The sequence below is a fragment of the Microcaecilia unicolor genome, chromosome 2 (genome assembly GCF_901765095.1).
Source record: "Microcaecilia unicolor chromosome 2, aMicUni1.1, whole genome shotgun sequence".
Taxonomy (NCBI): Eukaryota; Metazoa; Chordata; class Amphibia; order Gymnophiona; family Siphonopidae; genus Microcaecilia; species Microcaecilia unicolor.
Window position 1 is genome coordinate 169,957,824 of NC_044032.1, and position 17,666 is coordinate 169,975,489.

At 41.8% G+C, this 17,666-nt stretch overlaps 1 protein-coding gene across 1 annotated transcript in view; it reads right to left on the bottom strand.

Annotated features, from left to right (window-relative positions):
- Positions 1–2,335: 2,335 nt before the first annotated feature.
- The window catches only part of REEP5 (receptor accessory protein 5), a 55,123-nt gene continuing 39,792 nt past the window's right edge, over positions 2,336–17,666 (bottom strand). The window contains exons 3-5 of the mRNA XM_030193487.1: positions 13,235–13,373; positions 4,956–5,124; positions 2,336–2,804 (exon numbers count right to left, since the gene is read on the bottom strand). Coding sequence (XP_030049347.1) covers positions 2,755–2,804; positions 4,956–5,124; positions 13,235–13,373 — 358 coding nt within the window. The 3' untranslated portion in view covers positions 2,336–2,754. The remainder of the gene's footprint in view (positions 2,805–4,955; positions 5,125–13,234; positions 13,374–17,666) is intronic.

Sequence of the window (17,666 nt, forward strand, 5' to 3'; positions counted from 1 at the left end):
ATTCTGTGGTGACAAATGCAGGCGCTAGTATGGTGCTAATGGCCTCTAGTGCCCACATTTGTTTTTGAGCATCAAGGCCTTAGTCCTCCTTCCCCTACTAATTTAAACTACATTTGAATCTTTATAGTATTTGGAAACTGTGTCCTCAAAAAGTTATTTCAATTCAGTACAGCTGGTACAAGAAAACTGTAAAATTTTTAATTTTTATAGGTTTTTCTTTCAAAGTGTGAAATGCATTCCTTGCCCTTTTACTGAGACACTGTTACCTCTGACTGGTTCATTTCTCTACTGGCTGGTTGACAATAAACATGGATATATGTATATATATAAAACAGGAGTCTGTCATATACTGTAGTTTACCAACATGTGAGAAACCATAACTGAACAATGAGGAAACCAGCATGTTCCTGAAACTAGAATATGATAAACCACTGGATAAATATTACAAAACCATATGCGCATCTCTTTTTACAATGAGGTGCCGGGCTAATAGGGCAGGAAGATGCTTGTGTCTATAAAAAAAAAAAAACTAGCACAAATCCTGCAGAAACACCTACAGTTGATTGAAGGTTCAGAAATTATGCCTACTTAAATGTTGCTGTGTGCTTTGCACTTGCACAAGGATATATTGTACATGTGTAAATTCATGGCTTCACCATTGTGCCTACTGTACAAGTGCATGCCAGCTTGCATTGGGCTTACTTTTAGGAGTTGCCTAAATTTTATAAGAGCTCCTTTGTGTGTGAATTGGCATTTTTATATACAAAAAGTTACATTTTACCCTCATTCATACACCAAAAAAAATTGTCCTTTACTGAAGTGTTGTGAACATTCTGAAAAATGTGCATTTCAAACATATTTTGTAATGAATATAAGTTCAAATACTAAATATATTGGCGGAAAAGTCCATAGCCTGCTATTGAGACAGACCTGGGAAGCAACTGCTTGACCTGGGATTTGTAGTATGGCGTGTTTGCACAATTTGGGTTTCTGCTAGGTGCTTGGCCACTGTTACAGAACAGATGCACTTACACGTGTGAATGGCACCTGGTCTCAGTAATCCATGTCCTTGGATGTGCTCTGTAATCTTGTTTTAATAATACACTGAAACCTTCTGCTCAGTGTGCTGCTGCGGCTAGGAAAGCGAATAGAATGTTGGGTATTATTAGGAATGGTATGGAGAACAGGTGTGAGGATGTTATAATGCCATTGTATTGCTCCATGGTGTGACTGCACTTTCAGTATTGTGTTCAATTCTGGTCACCGCATCTCAAGATAGATATAGTAGAACTGGAAAAGGTGCAGCGCAGGGTGACAAAAATGATAGTGGGGATGGGACGACTTCCCTATGAAGAAGACTAAGGAGGCTAGGGCTTTTCAGCTTAGAGAAGAGACGGCTGAGGGGGAGACATGATAGAGGTATATAAAATGAGTGGAACAGGTGGATGTGAAGCGTCTGTTCACGCTTTCCAAAAATATTAGGACTAGGGGGCATGCGATGAAACTACAGTGTAGTAAATTTAAAACAAATAGGAGAAAATTTTTCAGCTTGGCAGAGTTTAAAAAGGGGTTAGATGGTTTCCTAAAGGACAAGTCCATCGACCGCTACTAAATGGACTTTGGAAAAATCCACAATTTCAGGAATAGCATGTATAAAATGTTTGTATGTTTAGGTAGCTTGCCAGGTGCCCTTGACCTGGATTGGCCGCTGTCGGGGGACAGGATGCTTGGCTTGATGGACCTTTGGTCTTTTCCCAGTATGGCATTACTTATGTACAGTAATTGGCAAGTTACACCCGAAAGTGCTAGATGCTGTTCTATAAAGTGTGCCTAGCTCACGTAACGTGCGAATGTCAGGGGGCGGAGCATGAGCGTGTTACCAAGCAATTATAGAATACTGTCAGCTGCACATATGAGCATGGTGTACTTGGGTGCACCTATGCAGACCAGCAGCTGACCTGTCTTAAGTTGATGCGCCTAAGTCTTGGCACAGTAATGAGGCTTTGGACTAGTATTCTATAACAAAGGTGCACCCTTAAACTATTCTAGATTGGCACTAAGTATTGTATCGCCAATTTACAGACTTGCTGCCAAAGAATTTATCTACCTTACTTATGGTCATTTTACACATGATGCACAAGGTCCCAGGCAAAGAGCTTCACTTAACATCATAAAGTGTTCTTGCAAACAGAAGGTGAAACCTTTCAGCACTAGAAAGATGCACACTCTTCTGGATATGTACACAAGCAAATATTTTTAACTCCTACCGCACACAAAAGTGCAATAATTGATTTTAAAAAAAAAAAGGACACAGACAAAGATTGTACAACCCACAGCCCAGACAGTACATCACTTTATTTCTGTGTTTTCAATGCACAATGCCCAGACCATGACTTTAAGATACACTCCCTGCTTGTCATTGTGGAAAAGCAGGATACTGGGTTCAACAGCTCTTCTATCTGACCCAGTTTAACAATACTTCTGTTTTTAACAATGAGACAATATCGGTTAAAAGATTTGCCCCTGCATAAAGATGAAGTAAATTTCCAGTAAGCTTAAGACACTGCCTGCTGCATTACATTTAAATAAAAATGCTCACTTTCAAAACAGAAAACAGCAAAAAGAAAAAAAAGAAAAGGCAAGACTGTAAAAGACAACACATCCTTTTTATATCAAAAAATGTTTCCAAGGCAACATTATTAAAACAATCCTAGTGCTCATCCCTGGTAAAAGGGAGGTGTCTTCCGTCCCTGCTTAGCTGCCCTTTTTCTCATCACCCAGCAGGTTCACTGTGGCTTTCTTGGCTGAAAACAAAACAGGCACATTAAATATTATTTCTCCCACTCCTGAGCACCTACAAACAGTTGAATGATATTATGCATCAGACTTTAATCTACTAGACATAGAACTGCCAGGTGGACAAGCCATCACCAATGAGAGACATTCAGAGATCTAAACTCCAAACTGTTACTGATGATGCTGGGATTACAGCTTAACTAAGTGTTACCCTGCCATACACAGCACTGGGGTCTGAATGGTGACACTTGGGAGTACAGAAAGCACAACGTGTTCTTTCACTCTGCAGTAAAAACCTAAGCATCAGGTTCCTTGGCACCTAAAATTTCAAGACTGGGCCCAGACAGCGGATCTACTACTGAGAGGAGCATTGGGAATAGAGAGTTGAACTGGGACAGAAATCTTACCCATCCCTGCTGGAATTTTACCCATCCCCACAAGAATTTAACCCATCTCAACATGTCCCCACCCATTCCCACAAGTCTCTCTCTGGATTTGATCCACAGCACTGCAGGCAAGGAAGAAACGGACATTGGAACTTGGAACACTCTGGTGCATACATGTAAGATTTGTCTCTGATTCACTGGCACTGTGCTGAGAGGTCACCACATGCATGCGCCAATAGATCAGGTAACATTGATGCTCGTGCCTGTGTCAGAGCTGAGGTCTACACATCAGCCCAGGAGCAAAGAGGATTAATAGTAACTTAGTAAGAGACAGCACTCAAAGAACTTGGTACTTGGTAGACGAGAGGCTGGCACAGGTGCAGCTTATGCTTCCACGGGAACCCCACAGAAATTGTTTCCATCCCCACTGGAATCCCATAGAAACTGTTTCCGTCCCCACGGGAACCCTGCAGAACTGCTTCCATCCCCGCGGCAATCCCGCAGGTTCCACGGGATTCCCACGAACCCCATTCCCATGCAGGTCTCTAGTTGGAAACAAGCCTGAGCCAGATATGGGCAGAGAAGTCACTGCCAGAGTTATCTGCAAGCAGGAAGAGAAGCTGGATTGGTGGAGAAGCTATAGCAAGGATAGGGCCCAAGAGAAAGGGAAGCTGCCATCCAGGCACAGGAGCAACTGCCAGACAAGGTGGAAGGAAAAATGTCAGAGCAGAAACAATTTTTTGAAGTGTATGTAAAGCAAGAAGCTATAAGGAATTTTCCCCTTGGCTCCTACAAAATGTTTGCTGGCACCTAAGTTTTCTACAGTAGAAATATTTCCACCTCTGTCCTGGTATACAGCACTATTTGTTGCTCATATATAATCAGTCTTTCTTTAGGACTTCATTACTGTGAACATGCAGAAATGGTTAGAGCATTGGGTTGGGAAGCTAGGGTTCAAATCTCACTGACACTTCTTTTTTTTTTTTTTTTTTAATAAGATTTCAATTTCAATTACAGAAACATATAAAGAAATCAAAACACTGATACTTCTAGTGATCTTGGGCAAGTCACTTAACCCTCTATTACCTCAGGAATAGATTCTGAGCCCTCCAGGGACAGGAAAATACCTACTGTACCTGAATGTAACTCACCTTGAGCTACTACTGAAAAAGATATGAGCTTAAACCCTTATCATAGATGTCTGCTCTAGGCTTCACCTAGATCAAGTATGGACTCTGGACCCTGGGCTGCCGTGGATTTCTCAATGAGCAGGGGAGTGGGTTAAGGACCAGTGCCTAGCTAAGCAGGAAAATGCCACCTGTATCTGAGTGCCATCCCTTGCAGGCCTGCTCTGCTATGAGGGGTGTTACCAACTAATTCTAGTGCAGGTAACGGCTAAGTGATATGTTGTTAGATAATATAGCAGATTTGGAAGAAGCAAAGCGAGCAGGGATGGGGGAGAGACAAGTAACAACAAATAAAACATTTTGAGTGACAAAAATGTTATTTGGTAGTGATGACATGATTTGCACATCTAGGGCAGTGTTTATCAATCTTTTTGTGGCTGTGACCCCATGACCATGGCCAAATCATATTGTGTGACCCCTTCTCCCCCCAAAAGAATAGTGATGTACCTATGGAGAGCCTACCAAGTTCATGATCCCAAATGTGGGTTTTGAGACTCCATTTGAGGTCCTGACCCACACAGTTTGAGAAGCTCTGCCTTAGGGCCTGATTTTATAAAATTAGCAGCAATTGCGTGTAACTGTTTACCTTCTTTGGTAATGGTGTCTGCCGTCTCTGAAGCCTTGTCCTTCAGGTCCTTCACCACACGGTCCATCTGAGCTTGATGCTTCAAGAAGAAGGGGCGGATGATGCGCCTGTAGATGATCTCTGCACCATTGGCAGGGCTTGGGGACATGCACCAGGCTAGGAAGCCACACTGCAAAGAACCAGAAATGGGCACAAACACATCAGGGCTCAGAACAATATAGCACAGAACACCCACTACTACAAGCAGCAAAAGGGAATGGGGGGGAGGGGGGTTAAAACAGAGGAACAGTTACTACCTTCCTGGGCAGCCTGGATTGGCCATTTCTGTCTTCATCTGTCTTAATTTATGTTACTATGACATACGACACTCACTGCTGCTGTACAAGAGTCAGGTGAGAGATGAACCTCATGTGGGGCACATCATAAAGACCGAAGTGTCTCTCTTTTCTAACATGATCATAAAATCACCATCATCAGGAAACATTTTTATTTATTTATTCTTCATTATTTATATTTAACTCTCTAGGTATATGTTTAAATCTACGATAATGTAAAAGTTTTGAAGCATGCACATCAGTTCTAACTAATCTCTTAGTACATTTAGGACCCTGTTTACTAAGGTGCACTGGTATTTTTAGGGCATTCTAAAAAATTATGCGCACTAACCGTGTATGGGCGCCTACATGGTTAGCGTGTGCTAAAAATGCTAGCACGCCTCTAACACGGCTTAGTAAACAAGGCCCTTAATACTTTCTTCCCAATGTGATGTATAATCATCATCAACAATTTCTATTTCATTTTCTTTAAAGAATGGTTCCTGGGGAGCAATTTCTATAACAAGTCTTCTCCAATGCTCAATACATCTTTCCACAGAGAATAAGCCATCGTTCCTCAGCAATCCTAAAGGTAAAATAAAGGAGAGGAAACTAATCTGCAAGCAGCACCAAGCAGTCCAATAAGAAGGCAAAAAACATGTCTCAAGTGTGGTAGAGCTTTATTCCAACAGATTCAGGATAGCACAAAGCCTGACGTGAATCAAGTTTTGCCCTATCAATGAGCTGCGTTAGGGGCCAACTAAAAAATATACATTTAAAAAACATATATATAAAAATAAATTAAAATAAATTGAACAAATCGATTTAAAATAAAACATCTCTAGAACTCTACCACAGTGGCTAAATCAAGAAGGAAGAGGATCTAAAGAAGGACCTAACCTTGGCAATAAAGAGATCATTGGAGGCTTTGGCAAGAGCTGTATGTAGAGGACTGAAGCGAAGTTGGAGAAGGTCCAGAACGGCTTGAGATACTAGAAATCAAAGGCAGTGGAACTTGCAAGTATAGCTTTGAAAAATAATTATTTTATGTTTGAAAAATTCTACAAACAGATTAAGGGAACTGCTAAATGGTCTTCTATGGCCTAATCTATAGTAAACTTTTGTTGCTAACTTTGAACAGAAATGTTGGAACATGGATTTAAGGAACATTTCTCCATTTGGAAAAGGTATACTCTGTGTTTTTTCTAGCGAAAAAGGTGCCGGTACTCAAATGCCAGGCCACCCTTCAGGGGCGGGGTGATCACTGATGGACCCACCCCACAATAACCAGGCCCTCTGAAACTAATCACAGAATCTATGACAAGGCAGAATTGGTGTGTAGAGCCTGAGCTCTTTCATTAAAACCTGGGGACCATGGGTCAATTTTAGCAGACAATGGAAAAGGTGCCGGTACTCAGTACCCCCTCAAAAAAAAAGCCCTGGGTATACTGATGATTTATTTGTCCTTTGGAAAGGTATAGAAGATGACCTTTTACAGATTCACACTTGGATAAATCTGTGTGATCCAAATTTGAAATTTCAGATTAGTTAGGGCAAAAGATTCCATTTTTGAACATCCTAATTAGAATTAATAAGGGGAAGACTGAAACAAGTATCTATAGGAAGCCAACAGATGTGAACGAAGTATTACATTATACTAGTTGTCATAACACATCATTAAGCGGCCCCTTTACACAGGTGCATAAGGGCCAAATCGGCATTACCGTCCGGCTAGCGTGTGCCCCAGGCAGTAATTCTGGATTCGGTGCATGCTGAAAAACATGCAGTATTTTTTACCACAAAGCGCTTACCCGGTAGGAAGCAGCAGTTGGCATGCGCTGCATGCTTACTGTCTGGTTAGCAAATGAGCCCTTACCGCTAAGTCAATGGCTGGTGTTAAGGGCTCAGGCCAAAAATAGGCACGTGCTGGTTTTAATTTTGCTGCAGAACTATTTTCCGGCCCAGACATGGTAAAGAAATGGTCCAGCGCTCATCCAAAACATGCGCCCACACTACCGCAGGCCACTTTTTACCGCGCCTTTGTAAAAGGGCCCCTAAAAGCAAACTTACCATATAGTCAGTTTTTGTGGTTGAAACGGTTGGTTGCTTAACTGAGAGACTTTTTTGAGCAATCACTACAGATGCAGAATAGTTTCTAGAAAGGGGCTATCCTATAGAAAACGTTAAGAAGTGTTTTCAGAGGGCCATCCAATTAGATACACTGAGAAGGCATTGGCACATAATTCAGAACATTGATGCGTTTCATGATCATGAACTTATGGTTGCATATAAGACCCGTAATTTGAAAGATTGAATAACGTCATCTGCACATCCACCAAGGGAGCAGGTTGTAGGGAAGAAAGTTTGTGGACATTTTCCATGTGATAGTTGTTCTGTTTGTAATGTGAATCTTAGAACTAAATGTTTTTATCATCCTACAATGAATGAAAAATATGAACTGAAGCATTTTTCAAATTGTAAGACAGAAAAAGTAGTTTACTTAGCAGTGTGTCCCTGTATGTAAAACTAAGAGGGCGCTTAATAAGAGATTAATAGAACATAGGAGCGCTATCAAAAGAAAAGTGATAGAAAACCGTAGTTGAACATTCTGTGGTAGCCAATCACAGATTTAAAGATTACAAGTTTTTAGTGATTTTTAGACCTATCACTTCATGGAGAGGTGAAGATATATAGACAGTCCCATTACAAACTAAACAGTGGTTCATCTTCAGAATGTGAACTTTAACTCCAAGAGGTCTTAATCAAGAAATGGACTTTTCTGATTTTTTTATAATAAAAGTTAAGAGATTGACCCATTTTTTAAATTTTTTGTTACATTTGTACCTCGCACTTTCCCACTCATGGCAGGCTCAATGTGGCTTACATGGGGCAATGGAGGGTTAAGTGACTTGCCCAGAGTCACAAGGAGCTCCCCTCCGAAGGGACACCACCTTGTAAGTGGTGGAGGGGCTTCCGTGTTTCAATGACTTAGAGAGCTATGCTGAAGGGTTACCCATATCAGACAGGCCTCTGAGGAGAAACCAAAGAGTGTCCCAAAATGGAGGATCCAAGATGGCGTTGAGGGAGGACGTACGTTAGTTGAGTTCCCGTTTTACACCAGAATACCTGAAGAAGTAGGCGCACTCCCCAGAGAATGGGGAAGAAAAAAGGCAAAGCCGTGGTGTTGTCCTCCCCAAACACGGCTGGGGCTCCCACCACTTCTCAGTCTACTTTGGAGAGATTCGGGGTCATAACGTCGGGGATATCGGTTCCTGCTTCGGGGAACAGCAAGGCTTTATCGCTGAATCTCAGTGGAGAGGGAGTGACTTTGAGTCCCCCTGTTGGCATGGCCTCTCCAAGACCCGGAAACAGTAACGCTTCGCTATGGAGGTCGACAGTGGAAACGCCCGAAGTGGGTTAGGATTCTCACGCGATCCAAGGAGGTCCTGGCGCAGCATTGACTCCAGATAATAAACCAACTTGGGGATTGGAGAGTGAGCTCTTCCCCTCGAAGATATCTGGAGCGGTTTCTGTGGAGAAATTGGACCTGGTGAAGCCAAAAAATGTCTTAATGGACGCACTATGGGAAGTGCTGCAGAGTGTGAATAATTCTCTTCTTCAGATGTCAAAAAGTTTTCAGGAATAAATATGTGATTATATCAATACTTATCTAACAAAGTGGAAGTTCAAGATATAAAAATAGAGACTTTGATTACGGAAATGGTTTCTCTACGAAAATCAGTTAATCTGGTAATGAAGGACAGTCATGTTTCTTGTAAAAAAGTGGTACTTCTGGAGAACCAATTAAGGAAAAATAACTTGAGAATGATAAATCTTCCTAAAATACCCTATATATAGAATTATATTACTAGTGAGTTTTGCCTTTGATTTACATAGGAACAATGTTTTGAAATTGTATTTCCGATACATGACCGATAGTTTTTTGGGTTCAAAGATAAATATATTTCCTGATATATCAAGGGAATCGCAGACTAGGAGGTGTGAACTCTTGGCTTTTAAGCCAAGACTCATTGCCCTAGGTGGGACCTTCCTAGAGCGATTCCCTTGTAAGTGTTTTATTTCCTTATTACTTATTTGTTGAACCCAAGAAATTACAAGAGTTTGTGGAGTTAAAAAAACAGATGAAGAACCCTCTGCAGCAACTTCCTTTAGTTACCACTGTACCGGCTGCAATTACCAATTAACCTTCCTCCCTCAGAAAATATGAATTTGTAAGATTAACCACTTGGTGTTTTTCTTATTTTATTTGAGATTGTTTTCCTGATCTTGGATCCCCCAATTGTGGACAATTATATATATTGTTGAGAGAAAATGTTTTTTCTTTTTCCTTATATTAATTTCTGTTTTTCCTTACATTTACGTGATAAATGTGAATGTAATTAAGTAAAATGATAAATAAAAAAAATTAAACAAAACAAAACAAGGAGCTGCCTGTGCCTGAAGTGGGAATCAAACTCAGTTCCCCAGGACCAAAGTCCACCACCCTAACCACTATGGAACTTTGTCTTTGTTTTGTACTTGTTTAGGAGCGTTCCTGGTTGCTTATGTTCTCTTTAAGAACAAGTGTTATATGATTGACCGGACCACTGTAACTTCAAAATGTTTACAAAAAAAAACTGATTTATTCAATTTAATTTGTTTTTCTATGTTCATGTTTTTTTGATGGCTATTGTTATGTATAGTTTTTAGTTGGCCCCGATGTAGCCCATTGATTCATGTCAGGCTTTGTGCTATCTTGAACCTGTTGGAAGAAAACTCTACCATATTTGAGTTGTGTTTCTTTTTTAAAAATTTTTTTATTTATAATAGTCAAATAGTTTACATTCAAAGAACAAACTTATGAATGATAATGGCAAAATCAGCAATCAAACAAAACACTCGCATAAATAAAAGGTAAAATACCCTCAAACTCATTCTACAAATCTCTGAGCTATGATACAAGAATATATATGTTTCCTTGAATGAACCTGCTAGTTAAAGAAATGCTGTTGGAGTGGCTGTTTCTATTAACCCTTTTGTTCTGCCTAAGGCAGAAGAAAAGGGTTAATAGACACAGCCAGACCACAGGTTCATTCAATTAAACATTTCTTTCACCTTCTTTAACAGAAATAAACCCAAGCAACTTCTTAGCATCAAAGAAAACATAATTAATAGCATTTAGAGATGCCAAACATCTACAAGAAAAGTTGAACACAAAGGAACCTCCTAGGGAGAGAACTCTGGGCCACAAGGCCAAGAATTTCCATTGCCTTTTCTGCATATCTCTAGCCAAATCAAAAATGGTTCTTTTTAGACCAACTCATAAAAGGTCCCCATCTGTTTTGTCATATGAATGCAGTTTTCATGGGCTCAGAAGTTCACATTTTTCCTGAATGGTTGCTTTAGTACTCTCTTGGTTTATATGTGCATGGGGATGAGAGATGCACACCAACTGGGGGTGAAGAATAGTTTGGAGTTCTTCAATAGAAAAACTGAAAAAAAAGGTTGATCATACGTTATGTTTAAGAGTTAAGGCAATGTTGGTTGGATGTGTTTGATGTTGTTTTGTTTGATCCAATAAAACAGTAAAATAAAAGGTTACACCTATTGGAAGCTGCTTTTACATCTCAGTTCTGTCTCTCCCTTGTAAATATTATCCGTTTTTTCTACACTTGAATTTTCTTGTCTTCTGATAGACTGTAAGCTCCAATGAGCTGCCCATGCTCTACAGAAAACATAAATAGTAATACTCGTAGAAGTTTTGTGTTAGTTAAAGAGATGTAAAAGAAGCCTCCAAAAGGTGTAACTTTTTATTTTAGTGTTTTATTGGATCAAATAAAACTACACTCAAACACATCCAACCAACATTGCCTTAACTCCTAAACACAACGTAGGATCTCATCACTATACATGATGACTGTAAGATACAGTGGTGGAAATAAGTATTTGATCCCTTGCTGATTTTGTAAGTTTGCCCACTGACAAAGACATGAGCAGCCCATAATTGAAGGGTAGGTTATTGGTAACAGTGAGAGATAGCACATCACAAATTAAATCCGGAAAATCACATTGTGGAAAGTATATGAATTTATTTGCATTCTGCAGAGGGAAATAAGTATTTAATCCCTCTGGCAAACAAGACCTAATACTTGGTGGCAAAACCCTTGTTGGCAAGCACAGCGGTCAGACGTCTTCTGTAGTTGATGATGAGGTTTGCACACATGTCAGGAGGAATTTTGGTCCACTCCTCTTTGCAGATCATCTCTAAATCATTAAGAGTTCTGGGCTGACGCTTGGCAACTCGCAGCTTCAGCTCCCTCCATAAGTTTTCAATGGGATTAAGGTCTGGTGACTGGCTAGGCCACTCCATGACCCTAATGTGCTTCTTCCTGAGCCACTCCTTTGTTGCCTTGGCTGTATGTTTTGGGTCATTGTCGTGCTGGAAGACCCAGCCACGACCCATTTTTAAGGCCCTGGCGGAGGGAAGGAGGTTGTCACTCAGAATTGTACGGTACATGGCCCCATCCATTCTCCCATTGATGCGGTGAAGTAGTCCTGTGCCCTTAGCAGAGAAACACCCCCAAACATAACATTTCCACCTCCATGCTTGACAGTGGGGACGGTGTTCTTTGGGTCATAGGCAGCATTTCTCTTACTCCAAACACGGCGAGTTGAGTTCATGCCAAAGAGCTCAATTTTTGTCTCATCTGACCACAGCACCTTCTCCCAATCACTCTCGGCATCATCCAGGTGTTCACTGGCAAACTTCAGACGGGCCGTCACATGTGCCTTCCGGAGCAGGGGGACCTTGCGGGCACTGCAGGATTGCAATCCGTTATGTCGTAATGTGTTACCAATGGTTTTCGTGGTGACAGTGGTCCCAGCTGCCTTGAGATCATTGACAAGTTCCCCCCTTGTAGTTGTAGGCTGATTTCTAACCTTCCTCATGATCAAGGATACCCCACGAGGTGAGATTTTGCGTGGAGCCCCAGATCTTTGTCGATTGACAGTCATTTTGTACTTCTTCCATTTTCTTACTATGGCACCAACAGTTGTCTCCTTCCTCGCCCAGCGTCTTACTGATGGTTTTGTAGCCCATTCCAGCCTTGTGCAGGTGTATGATCTTGTCCCTGACATCCTTAGACAGCTCCTTGCTCTTGGCCATTTTGTAGAGGTTAGAGTCTGACTGATTCACTGAGTCTGTGGACAGGTGTCTTTCATACAGGTGACCATTGCCGACAGCTGTCTGTCATGCAGGTAACGAGTTGATTTGGAGCATCTACCTGGTCTGTAGGGGCCAGATCTCTTACTGGTTGGTGGGGGGATCAAATACTTATTTCCCTCTGCAGAATGCAAATAAATTCATATACTTTCCACAATGTGATTTTCCGGATTTAATTTGTGATGTGCTATCTCTCACTGTTACCATAACCTACCCTTCAATTATGGGCTGCTCATAGTCTTTGTCAGTGGGGCAAACTTACAAATCAGCAAGGGATCAAATACTTATTTCCACCACTGTACGTTATGTAGGTTCTCCCACATTGTTATTGCAGGAAGTCTCTGTAAATTGGTGCTTCCAGTGGGACCAAAAAGTCACTATTCCATTCAACTCAGTACTCAGGGGTGTGCAAGAGATGTTTGTTGAGTCACGCTACAAAGAACTGAGTCTATTTCCTTTGCATCAATGTCCACACCCCACTGTGGCAGCACACTACATAACTCTCCAAGACATAATTTCGTCTTTCAAAATGAGCTTACATTATAGAGATGAATAAACTCACAGGCTCATGTAAACAATGGCTTCAGAGACACTCTAAAACATCACTACACTAGCCACAGCAATGGAAGCCCATCAGATGAGTATGTTCAGTCTCTTGGATCATTGTTCCTTCTGCATCTACTTAGGGAAGCTAATCAATCTATTTGTGCACCTCCAGTTTTCCATACTTAAAACATACAAACCTTCAGCATATAGTAGAAAGGGAACCAAGAGAGAAAGATGTCAGAGAAGAACTCTATTATACTAAAGATGCCATACACCACCCAATAGGTCAGCCACTGCGTGTCGTCATCTTTGTTTGGGCTCTCAATGGCCTTGATTCTGAAAGAATTCAACAAACAGTTATCAGGATAAGTAGCCCATCCGGAAAATGTGAGAAGCATTTGCATCAAATAAACATTAGGAGAAACAGTCCTCATCATGCTTTCTACTGATTCACATGTCATAGTGCTGCAACATTTGCCAGCCTCTATTTTGTTTCCCTGCGGATCACGTGAACTGTGATGATCTTTCGCAGCATTCACAAACTCCTGCTCCAAAGGTCTTTCAAACACCTAGGCCTTTCTTTTGGCAGCATCTTGTGCTGGGGTTTTTAAACACAATGCTATCAGGAGGATTATATTCTAGAATAAACACTAAAGCTAGCTGGTTGGGATGGTCCCTGGCCAAGCTGAGAAATCAATGTTGATTTAATATGCCCACTTCTGAAAAGAGCAAACACAGCACCCTGGGGGAAATTATGTAGCTCAGGTGCCTACACAGTGCTGAAGCTCTATCACCCAGAAAAGCAGGCCCAGAAAGTTAAACAGATACAGGACCATGCTGGGATAATGTGCATGGAACAGTGGCTTCTGTTACTTCCATCAGAAATGCTTTTCAGTGAATGACACAATCCACTAATTTACATATTTTAACCAGCACAAAGTGGCAGTATAGATCCTTCCAGGGAGTGGTGACAAAGTCAACAAACACGAAGCAGAGGTTGAGCTTTGCTACACTCACAGATACAACTAAGTAGGATTTGGCAAGTCATCTTGTTTGGACAGCAGGACAGCTTGTTGGGGCTACCTGGTTTATGGAAAGAAAGGAAAAGGAGGGAGCCCATGGGGCAGTCAAAAATTTACAGCTGATGACTGTCCTTTGTACAGAAAATGTTGGCAAGGACAAAGAAAGGTGGTGATTAGAATTAAAGTGCTGCAATCATGGTCTATTAGACAGACTTGAAGGAGGGCAAATTGGCCTTATCTGTACCATCTAGTCTATCATCTAGCACAGACAGTGATGGGCAACCTTTTGAGCTTGGTGTGTCAAAATTCGCCAAAAAACCGAGCATAACTTGGGTGGTGTGTCACTTCGAGAAAAAAACCATAATTTTGCGATATTTATCATGGCATAACCTGCTGTTATATTACTTATATTTATCCCAAACAATTTATCATGGGAGCCCATTCTTAAGAATCTTACCTCACTGTTATGGCGGCGGCTAAGCAAGGGGCAGGCAGGGCACAACAAGAGAAGAGTCAGAAGACAGAGACCAGACCGTCCCGCTGCAGCCTCGTGCTCTCGTCGACTCGCGATTATTATGGCAGCGGCTGAAGAGAAGGCGGCAGGGCTGCAGACAGTAGAAGTAAGCCGCTGCACCTGTGTGAAGCATGCGGTGTGCAGGATTATCACCAGCTGATGCTGAGCAGGCAGGCGCTGGCTGGCACGAGCACAGACGCTGCCTCTAGCCTGCCTGCGTCGCCGTCGCGCATGCATCAGAGCAGAGGAGTTAAGAAGGTGAGGTGGTCACGTGCTCATCGGAGGATTCTGTCGGGGAGTGCGGGGCGGATTTGTCGAGAAACCTGGACAAATCAAGGAAATGCTGAAATCCGCCACGTTTCAGCAAAAATGGCACACGTGTCAGTGCTGACACGCGTGTCATAGGTTCGCCATCAGGGATCTAGCAAGTTCTACTTCCTTTCATTCATTCTATGATTACTCTAAGCTTATTGTCAGGTTCTGTCCCTGATTTCTGTAAGTCAGCTACCATTCATCCTAAGATCAAAGACATTACAGAACCAGTCTCTGATCCATCTAGTTATTGTCCAGTTGCAAACCTTCCTTTCACTGCTAAAATCACTGAATCCATAGTACACTCGGGACTTGCAAAAAGTTAACAGAAAAATCAGCGCGGGACTTACAAAAAAAGAAAATTTTAAAAAGTCCTAAATACTGCCACATTGAATATGGGTTTAGCATGTCTTAAAGCTGGACTTTCTTTGTGCTAAGCCCAGAATCCAACACCCTTTAGTAAAAGGGCCCCTTGGTCTGTTGAAGTATATATTATACTGATGTGTATATTGTTAGAGAATCTGCTCTCCTTCAACAGCTTTGACTGGCTGGAGCTGTATTGCCCCTTTTCTTGTCTTGATTGAGTCAACTATGCATTATGTTATTTGTTTGCTAAAGATTTTATAAATATCAAATTGAAAAAAAAAAAGTCCCCCGTGATTCAGCATATCTAATGCAATCTCTGGTAATACCTAAAGCAATGCAGGGATGGACTTATTGGACTCCCCTAGGGTGGGATAAATAAGCAAACATTTTACCAAGAGGATAGGGATCTTTCAAATCATTGTCGCACTCCTCCAGTCTCCCTACTGTTGGTTGGAGGATTATGTGAAAACCTGGGGAGCACAGTTCTCTCAAAGCATTATCCTTTTCCATTGACTGTTTCCATCAGGCAAAAAAATATCAAGTAGCAGTTAATGAATTTGAACATAAGAGCATATGAAAATTAAATAAGTGATGCTGAGTCAGACCAAGGCTCATTCACAGGGCCAGCTTAACCTATGGACCAGCTGAGGCACTGGCCCAGTGATAAAGGGCGCCAAAGTCCTGTTCTAGCATTTCTCCTTCCCTCTGTCCCTCTGCCTGAGTTCAATATCCACAGGATAGGAGGGAGGGAAGAGAGAAGGAGAGACGCTGAACAGGGATTTTGACACCCATTATCATCAGTTGGGGGGAGGAAAGGGGGACTTTAGAGGAGATAGTGGGTCACGGTGGGAGAAACAGTGAGGAAGGAGAGACATCAGATTAAACATAAGAGGGGGGGGGGGGGGCGCCGATACAAAAACTGGCTCAGGATGCCACAGTCCCTGTGGCCGGTCCTCTCCATCCAGCCCAGACTGCTGATTCTAGCGGCGGCCAATCCGGTTCATCCGCAAACCTGATCTCCTCACTCTTCATGGATAAGATGAACAGCGCAGATCCTAGCAGAGATTTTCTTGGGTACACTATCACACTAAAGTTTGCTGCTGGAGAAAATTAATCGTTTCAGAATAACTTGCTGCTCTTTGAACAACAAGCCCTTTCATACTAACATATTTATCTCTGACCAGTGTCCTGTGTTTAGGTTATAATGCCTGAGATTTTCACAGCATACACACAGATGCTCCAATTCTCTCTCCTTGAGAGATCTGTGTGGTGCATGCTCTCTGCATCAAAATACCAAAGGCTTTTTAAAACTGATAAAAAAACAATATTCAAATAAGTCTTTTCATAATATGGAAATAAAAAAAACCTAAAACACTCCTGCTCACAACACCTGCAAAAGAAATGCCCGCTGAGGAGACGCACAGGGATGTAAATTAGAAAAGATACCACCACACTACCTATTCTCTTGCCTATAGTGTGCTTTCAAAGGGAGGGCAAACACCACTTGGCAGAGCCATGAAGGCAGAAGAAAAACAAACTCAGAAAGTTTATGAAGCAGTGCACCAGGACAAAGAAGGATCTTTTTAATAAACTGTTCTGGTAAAGTGAAGGACAATGTTTTAAGCTGTGCCTAAAGTTGTGCTAATAACACTTACATATTTATAGAATAAAAACACTTAAGCAAATGTCAATGCCAATAATTGGCAGCTAGGCACTGTTCTTGAAAATGTGTGCTTAAGGGGCCCTTTTACTAAGCCACGTAAGCGTCTACGCGTGCCCAAATGGAGTTACCTCTCAATTACCGTGTGGCTCTTGCAGTAATTTCATTTTTGGCGTGCGTCCGATACGCGTGGCCAAAAAATAACTTTTCAGATGTGCGTATCAGACCCGTGCCAAGTGGCATTTGACACTCTTAGGTCATTACCACCCAGTTATCACGTGAGACTTTACCGCTAGGTCAATAGCTGGCAGTAAGGTTGCAGACCCAAAATGGACATGCAGCAATTTTGATTTTTGCCGCACGTCCATTTATGGCAAAACATTTTTAAAGGCCTTTTTTTACAGGCGCGCTGAAAAATGGATCAGCGCGCACCCAAATCCTGCGACTACACTACTGCAAGCCATTTTTCAGTGCACCTTAGTAAAAGAACCCCTAAGTCCCTTAGGGGTCCTTTTACTAAGTTACGGCAAAAAGTGGCCTTAGAACGCTCTTACTCGGGTCTTTCCTGCATGCTAAGGCCATTTTTATCGCAATCAGAAAATGGCCGATTTTCATATTTTTCCCATTAGCGCATGAACCCCTACTGCCACCTATTTTGTAGGTGGTAGGGACTTGCGTGCTAAACCTGTGCTAATTGGTTAGTGAGCGGCAAGGCCAACCAATCTGTATAAATGTGCCCACTCTCTGCCCCCAGA